We start from the raw sequence: 9236 nt of genomic DNA, 5'->3' as shown, positions 1-9236 counted from the left end.
GCTCAGCAGGCTCCTATCAATTGTGGAGAATCCACTGCATCCACTAAATAATATCATCTCAAGACAAAAGAGTAGCTTCAGCGACAGACTGCTGTCACTGTCCTGCTCCACTGACAGATTGAAGAGATCGTTCCTCCCCCAAATTATGCGACTCTTCAATTCCACCTGGGGGGGGGGGGGGGGGGGGGGGGGGGGGGGGTAAACGTTAACATTTAACATTATACAAAGTTATCAATCTTTAATTTAATATTATTTATTGTATCAGTATGCTGCTGCTGGAGAATGTGAATTTCCCCTTGGGATTAATAAAGTATCTATCTATCTATCTATCTATCTATCTATCTATCTATCTATCTATCTATCTATCTATCTATCTATCTATCTATCTATCTATCTATCTATAGTTCAGCATTTTCACTTGTGAAATTCCCATTTGTATTTGTGCTTCATTATATTCCGTGCTGAGAATTCATCATCTGTTTAAACAAATATTGAAATGACCTACCTACTGTAGCCTTACCTTCATTTTACTCTGTATTTTAGGTGCATTCGCAAATAATTCCAAAAGCTCCTAATGCAGCTGATATGTCTGTCCACAAATAATTACTCGGCCCCCCAGAGGAACGATTTTGTTGAAATATGGCACACTTATCCTTCTAGGAAATTTGTCAGGATAAGTTCAATTTTCATTGACATATTAGGAATACATACAACCCTGGAAAATACGCCAGTTCATGGCAGGGCAAATGAACACACTCACCAACATTCAATTAAATCCAATGAAATTAACTGCTGTGAGTAACTGTAACCAGAATGATATAAAACGTTCAATCCTAAATAAAAACCTATACCCAATATGCACACGCTTCTAAACCCAGTCTAAAAATATTTAGCTGTCATAAAGAGAAGACATTTGGTTGTTTCCATTTGACAGTTTATCCACCACCTTTACTAGGCGCAACAGTAAAATACAGTAATCGTCTCACACTTTTAAATACTGAACAGGCACGTTATCCACAATTGCTTTTTGCCTTGCTGAAGAGATAGGCACTCTCTGCACTCCCTTAAAAAAATGTAATACGTTTCGAATCTTGGATTGTCTTGCTGAAAAGGTCCATTGCCTTCACGGGATTCTGGGCGCATACCCAGAACTTACTGCTAGTATCGATGCAATTTTGAAATGGAATCCGTTGTCTATAGAAGCTATTAGAGCCACCACAAACGTATTAGGCCCCGTTTTTAAGTAAATGATATTAGAAAATGGTATCAAAATCAACTTTATTTACTATGCTTATATGTAATTAAATTATATCCATACATTATCCACCCCATTATATCCTAACTACAGGGTCACGGGGGTCTGCTGGAGCCAATCCCAAACAGCACAGGGCGCAAGGCACGAAACAAAACCCACCGCAGTTGAACTATATCATCAGTTACTTTTAAATGTCGCTGTTACAAAAATAATAATAATAATTTGTGACATCTAACTCTTTCATAAAATGGCTAGATAAATTAAACACCCTCCAACTTTCAAAACAATTAAGTTTCCGAACGCACCTGAACTATACACATTTTACTTGTTTTGGAAAATAATGCTTCCACCAAGAATTTATATTTGGATTAAAGAGATTCGCCAATACATGGACGGGAGAATGTAATCTAGGTTTTTGGAGGATACCTTGATTTCTTTGTGGTTATAATAATCTTTGAAAACTCTCCTTGTATGACATCGAGGTACAGTATTATAAGCAACACTTTTAAGAACGCTTCTCAAACTAACCGGAAGCACTGCGAACTACATTTCCCATTATTCCTTGCGCCAGCGGCTGTCGCATGTGAAGTCCATAAGCAACATGAGTCTCGGCGACAGCGTTAATACTGCAAATAAAGTCGTGATTATCCCAGGAAACGGAGCGGGAAATGTTGAATACTGCAATTGGTATGGCTGGACTAAAAAGAAACTCAATAAGGTAAAGGAGATAACTTAAATGCACACATCCATTGATGGACGCGTTACACATTACTGTCTGGCTCGAGTCTCTGCAGCTTCGGCGCTGCAAACGCAGAGAGATATAAATGTAGCTGGCCGGCCCAGTTTAGTGAAGTTTTAAGTTAATTGATTATTTTGTGTTCTGTCCATGTTTTCTTTACTAATTTGTTTGTTGGCGGCTTTAACAGCGAGACACATAACAATTTCTGAAAGCTTAACAGAGGTGGCCGTGCCCTTGACAGTCATCAGGAATCCTGTCACGGTGTTTTGCTTGTTTTTGCAATATAAGTTAGTCTGTAGCTTTTCATTTTGTGCGTATGCGTCCCCAAGTGATGTTAGCTCCATTACTGAGATTTATACAACGAGTGCATCAGGGCCGGATTTATATGAAAAGAGGCCCTAGGCTATTCCACTTATGAGGCCCTTTCACCTTCCATTTTTAAGTTTGTAAATTACATGAGAGATAATAAAATACGTAATACACGTTGATCTTAACCAATACATTTTTATGTTTGTTTATTAGTCATATGCGTAGAATTTCTTCTTATTTTCGGTTCAGTGTTTTAGTGTTCACTGTTTTTAGAATAGTGTAATTTTAATTTTGCTAACAATTTGAATATAGGCCCCTCTTGATCTTGAGGCCCTAGGCTGAAGCCTAGTTAGCCTATAGGAAAATCCGGCCCTGGAGTGCATACAGAACGTTGCAATATTTCTTCACACACACCAAAGTCGTTCACGTTTATTCAGTTTGCGAGTCTAAATTGACCCTGAGTGCGTGAGGATGCAGTGAGTGATGAGCTGGGGTTGGTTCTTTCTTGCTCAGTTTGTAACACCGTACAATATGTACTGTCACGTAAAGTGCCACCTGGCATTTTTAGATAAATATAACTTGAAACTTCAATTTCAAGCCACATTTGTATCCATTCATTTTCGCATTTTACTTTTTTTTACAAACAATCTCACTTGACTAGAGTACTCTAGTCAAAAACCATTTGCAGGGTCCAGTTCTTGATGTATTAGTGAAAATCTGTGATGATGTAAGGAGACATGCAAAATCAACACCAATGATTGTCAGAAAAATCCCTTTGCTTTTGCAAGAGATGTTGCTGTGCATTGTGCAATTTAGAGCTAAGTTCAGGGTGTAGTTGTTAGCACTCATGCCGTACAGCGCCACACACCTGATTGTATTCGCTTGGTTTGATAATTCTGAATTGGTATGGAATCAGTGATGACAGAATGGAACGGTACTCTTAGTCAGAATTGGTTTTACACTTTTGAGGAAATGGAGGAATGGAAGTATAGCTACATTTGTAATCATTTGCACTCTTTCAGCAATGTGCATATTATGGAGTTAGTACAAGGGCAGCATTAGCATGCATCTGCAAAGGGGAAGAAGGTAAAAGATTATTTCCACGCTGAAAAGGAAAGAAGTTATGAGATGCAAAGTTTTGGTTGTACAGCTGTAATGAGGTGTGTGATGAAGGCTGCACATCTGAAATGTTATGTCTCTTACCTTCTACTCTTTTTAGTTTGGAAATAGATAGATAGATACTTTATTAATCCCAAGTGGAAATTCACATACTCCAGCAGCAGCATACTGATAAAGAACAATATTAAATTAAAGAGTGATAACAGTGCAGATATACAGACAGACAATAACTTTGTATAATTTTAACGTTTACCCCCCTGGGTGGAATTGAAGAGTCGCATAGTGTGGGGGAGGAACGATCTCCTCAGTCTGTCAGTGGAGCAGGACATTGACAGCAGTCTGTCGCTGAAGCTGCTCCTCTGTCTGGAGATGATACTGTTTAGTGGATGCAGTGGATTCTCCATGATTGACAGGAGCCTGCTCAGCGCCCGTCGCTCTGCCACAGATGTCAAACTGTCCAGCTCCGTGCCTACAATAGAGCCTGCCTTCCTCACCAGTTTGTCCAGGCGTGAGGTGTCTCTTTTCTTTATGCTGCTTCCCCAGCACACCACTGCGTAGAAGAGGGTGCTCGCCACAACTGTCTGAGAGAACATCTGCAGCATCTTATTGCAGATGTTGAAGGACGCCAGCCTTCTAAGGAAGTATAACCGGCTCTGTCCTTTCTTACACAGCGCATCTGTATTGGCAGTCCAGTCCAATTTATCATCCAGCTGCACTCCCAGGTATTTATAGGTTTGCACCCTATGCACACAGTCACCTCTGATGATCACGGGGTCCATGAGGGGCCTGGTCCTCCTAAAATCCACCACCATCTCCTTGGTTTTGCTGGTGTTCAGGTGTAGGTGGTTTGAGTCGCACCATTTAACAAAGTCCTTGATTAGTTTCCTATACTCCTCTTCCTGCTCATTCCTGATGCAGCCCACAATAGCAGTGTCATCATCGAACTTTTGCACGTGGCAGGACTCCGAGTTGTATTGGAAGTCTGATGTATATAGGCTGAACAGGACCGGAGAAAGTACAGTCCCCTGCAACGCTCCTGTGTTGCTGACCACAATGTCAGACCTGCAGTTCCCGAGACGCACATACTGAGGTCTGTCTGTAAGATAGTCCACGATCCATGCCACCAGGTATGAATCTACTCCCATCTCTGTCAGCTTGTCCCTAAGGAGCAGAGGTTGGATGGTGCTGAAGGTGCTAGAGAAGTCCGGAAACATAATTCTTACAGCACCACTGCCTCTGTCCAAGTGGGAGAGGGATCGGTGTAGCATGTAGATGATGGCATCCTCCGCTCCCACCTTCTCCTCGTGTGCGAACTGCAGAGGGTCGAGGGCATGGTGTACCTGTGGCCTCAGGTGGTGAAGCAGCAGCCGCTCCATGGTCTTCATCACATGTGACGTCAGAGTGACAGGCCGGAAGTCGTTCAGCTCACTAGGACATGATATCTTTGGGACGGGGTGATGCAAGAATATTTCACATTGCTGTGAATTATGTTGCATATTGTTACAGACCCTTTGATTGTGTTGTATATGCAGTATAAATAGATTGCAATAATAATGTGATTTTCAGGTTGTCTGTAGCCAGAATCCATTGGGATCAATTGGTAAAAATACACTTGTAAGTGCTAGAAACTGCACACAATATGTTCTTACCAGTGCTTCCTTTTTTAATAGATGAAGGGCTTGGAGTGTTTACTCGAGAACATGCCAGATCCTCGTAAGTAAGAATATTAATTCCTGCTATTCTTTCTATCTGTTGACCTGTTACTGGGTTAGCTTTAACTGACACTTTCGTTTTCAGTGACTGCTCGAGAGAATGTGTGGCTTCCATTTATGGAGAACAACCTAAAATGTGATGAAAAGACAATTATCATTGGGCATAGTTCTGGTGCCGCAGCTGCCATGAGGTAAGGCATTTATGCAGTAACTTCAGTAAGCCGGAATGATCACAGTTTTTTATAACCCAATCTCCATTACTGCAATTCAAGATGTACTTATTGTGATGGATGGCTGGCAACTCAACCCGTCTGGGATGCCCAAAGATTGGAAGGATGGGGGAAGGCAGTTACTTTAGGACACTGCCTCCCATAAAATGCTAGATGGCAGCTCCCCTGGAGTGTAGCAGTGCCCTAGATTCCCACAGGGCATCCTGGGACTTGGAGTCCGGCATCGCAGCCCTGCTGGGTACCGTGTGTGCCGCCAGGGGATGCTATGAGAAGACCTTGGAACTCTTATTTTCTACATAGCCCGGAAGTACTAGAAGGTCACGGGACCGGAAGCCCCAAGTACTTATGGGGTGAAGAAAAACTTATGTTCTCTATCTGACCCGGAAGTGCCGACAGGTTACGTTATCGGAAGGATGGAAGTACTTCTGGGTTGGACACTATTTAAAGGACTGCTGAAAACCCAGCAGGCAAGCCAGAGTCAGGTGGAGGTGGATAAAGCTTGCTGGGAGGTGTGGAGGAGAAAGAGAAAGGAAAAGAATAGTATACATGCTGTGTAATTGTTTATTACTTGTGGCTGTGGTGGTGGAGAGCACTGTAAAGAAAAGGAATAAAACATGTGCTTGGTGCTTTTAACTCATGTTGTCAATATCTGTCTGTTGGGTTAAAGGAGCGACAGTGCCCTCTAGTGTTACATTACATACAATATATTGAAATATAAGTGGGATATGGCTACTGCCGCACAGCTCCAGTAATACCAGTTTGAATCCCAGTCTGGTTATTATTTGTGTAGAATTTGCATGTCTTCCTTGTATGTGTGGATTAAGGGTCTCCAGAGAACATCTTAAACAGGTGCATGTTACAATCATTTATTTCTCTAAATTGGCCCAGCATGAGTGTGCCTCGCAATGGACTGGCATCACATTAAGGGACAGATTGCACCTTGCATCTAAAATGTTGGAATAGGTCCCAGCTGACCATCCAATGTTGTATGGTGTGATTTCAAAATGGACAAATAAAAAAGTTAGTAAATATGTCTACACCAATCCATGACCCTGAACTGAATTATGCACATTTCATAAAGGGTGGGAGTATCAGGCTTTCAGGCAGGTGCCATTACTGGTGTCAGTCCACCATAAATATTTTTTTATTTTTCTATTTTCTTAATGACTGGCCTTAATTTAGTCTTTAATTGTTCTCTTGCAGGTATGTAGAGTCACACAAGGTGCATGCTATCATTCTGGTGTCGGCCTACACATCGGACCTTGGTGATGAAAATGAGAGGGAAAGTGGTGGGTAATTAAATTCTGTATATTTAATGACACGTTTGAGTATTCAACTTGTTTAGTTAGGAGTTTGGTTGCAGTTTATTTCAATAAAAGTCAAAAGCCCTGAATTGTTTTTAGGTAATGTCTTTGTCTGTTAAGCAACTAAAAATCCATTTCTCTTTACAATATTTTTAGCAAGCCAGATATAGCAGGTTAATTGGTCTCGTGGAATAGAACACAAATGCTGTTCAGTAGTTATTTTTTCAGCATGCAGTTTTTACAAATATTCGGTACACATTACCAATCTATTATAACCACCAACAAACATTATTTATTGTCTTCTTCCTGGTATCACTACAACCCCTGATGAAGTATAATGTCAGCAAAATGTTGCAACTTTCATAGCATGAATTAGCATAATGTGTTTTGCAGATATTTTGACGATTTCCTTAATGACATTTTTCCTGCCCCGAATATGCATACTAACAATAAAAGTCTGCCATTGGTCAGTTTCCTTTGCTTTTTTATGATCCCTGTTTACAGAGCTTTCAAATCAGCAGCTCTCATCCTGATCGTAATTGTTGAGCAGACAACAATTTAGCATAAACGTTAATATGCGAGAAAAAAAGGGTACACTGTCAACCTAAGTCCTGCTGAATTTGAGTCGTTGTGGTTTGAAATTTTATTATTTAATACTACTATGGTCATGTTCTGGAATAATCCTTTCTAACAGATATTGAAAATCTTTTAGTGTTTATATCCTGATGTCCACTCAGAATATCTATATAGGTATTTACCTTTTTTTTCCTACTTCTGGTAGGTGGTAAGTTTTCAAAAGTACAGAACAAAGTGTAGCATTGTCAAAACAAATTAGTTTTCCCAAAACTTTAAAAATCAGTGTAAACATTATTGCTAATCCACAATTTTTTTTAAAAATTTGATAAACGTTTAACATAGAGCTTCATCCATCATGATGTTTAATTGCAAATGTGTGTGTGTGTGTGTATGCCATGCAGGAGTACATATTCAATCCACTTAAACATGATGAGTCTTCTCTGGGTTTCAAAAGACACGTATACATATTCCTCCAGTAAGTATTTTTATTGACAACCTGAATAATCTAACGGTTTAGTTTTAAAGCCAAGGTAAATAATTTCTCAAGTATATTTTAAGCTCCAGTGCTTCAAGTGCCAAAGTGTTTCCAAAACAAGACATATTTGCCTCTCATTTGGACCAAATGGAATAATGAGTTTCTACCAGTGAGCAACTAAAAGTCATATTTTATGAATATAAAAAGCACGCTGTGGAGGGCACCTTAGTTAGGCTGTGAACCCATTGCAAAAATGAAGACTAAAGAGCAGACCACAGAAATTAGAGACAAAAATGATACAAATATACGTAGGCCAGGGAAAGGCTACAAAAAATTCAAAGTGCTTGGACGGCCCAGTGAGCACTGTTGGATCCATCATCAGGAAGTTGAAGGTGTATCACACCACCCAGCTGCCACATACAGAAGGATTTCCCTCAAAACTTTGTGTCCAAGCAACATGTTTCAACACCACCCAGTTAATGTGTAAAGGACAAACTTGCTATCCCTTCTAAATAATGATGTGTGGCGCTTTGAAAAATGTCACCTGTATGAGTAAATATATTTTTTGTCTCCCCTACAAACATACTTTAGACATATTGTTTACTTTGGCTTAAAAAATAAACTGTTAGAATGTTGAGGTTGTCAATAACATTATGTTTCTTTCGTATGGTGGTGACTTTCAAGGGGATTGAACATTTTTGCAAGGCACTGTACATGTACAGTATAAATGAAAGCTTCCTTATGGATTACCTGCTTACTTGTGAAAGCCATGTCTTTCAAAACATGATTAAAATTCAACAGAAATTAATGAAAAAAGCACCTTTTTCATTGAGGGCAGAGGTGACAAGGTTAGGCACAAAACTAAAATTTCACTTGAGGAATTATTGGAATCAATTAAAGCAGAGCCCATACGGGCTAGTTTTTTTTAATCCAAATATTTTTTATACGCCTACCTGAACCTAAAGCATATTAAGCAAAATGACACTTATCTACAGCATCTAAATAGTTCAAATACCAAGCATTATTATAACAAATTAGAGGTGTAAGGACATATTATGAAAACAATTCTGAATACTCCTAATACTACAAGTTAGTTACGGGACACAAAAGTACTTGTACACTAAACAGATGCATCATGGTCACTTTAACACTTATTTCCATGGCTTTCTTTTACCCAAGTAATTGCGATTTTGTTCCAAAATCCCCCTGACTGCACCATGTTTTGATATATATATATTTTTTTTGTGACATAAATTTTTCTTTTTCCCTTCCTGTTCTTTCAGGCTACTTTAATCGTCCTTGGCAATGGGAAAAGATGAAGGAAAACTGCAGGCATATTGTTCAGTTTGGTTCAACAGATGACCCTTTTCTTCCATGGACTGAACAACAAGAAGTAGCCGACATGCTGGGTGCAGAATTACACAAATATACAGACAAGGGCCATTTCCAGAACACTGAATTTCGTGAACTGATTAATGTAGTTTGTAAAATTATAAACCATTCATCCTAAACCAAAA

The 9236-nt window shown here is 39.6% G+C and overlaps 1 protein-coding gene across 1 annotated transcript; it reads left to right on the top strand.

Annotated features, from left to right (window-relative positions):
* Positions 1 to 1805: 1805 nt before the first annotated feature.
* Positions 1806 to 9236, top strand: rbbp9 (retinoblastoma binding protein 9). The gene is made up of 5 exons (XM_028820744.2): positions 1806 to 1973; positions 5093 to 5135; positions 5220 to 5325; positions 6568 to 6653; positions 9003 to 9236. The coding sequence occupies exons 1-5, from the start codon at positions 1857 to 1859 to the stop codon at positions 9227 to 9229; spliced, it is 579 nt and encodes a 192-aa protein (XP_028676577.1). The 5' UTR covers positions 1806 to 1856; the 3' UTR covers positions 9230 to 9236.

The sequence above is a fragment of the Erpetoichthys calabaricus genome, chromosome 15, assembly GCF_900747795.2.
Source record: "Erpetoichthys calabaricus chromosome 15, fErpCal1.3, whole genome shotgun sequence".
Taxonomy (NCBI): domain Eukaryota; kingdom Metazoa; phylum Chordata; class Cladistia; order Polypteriformes; family Polypteridae; genus Erpetoichthys; species Erpetoichthys calabaricus.
This window is presented reverse-complemented; position numbering and strand designations above follow the sequence as displayed.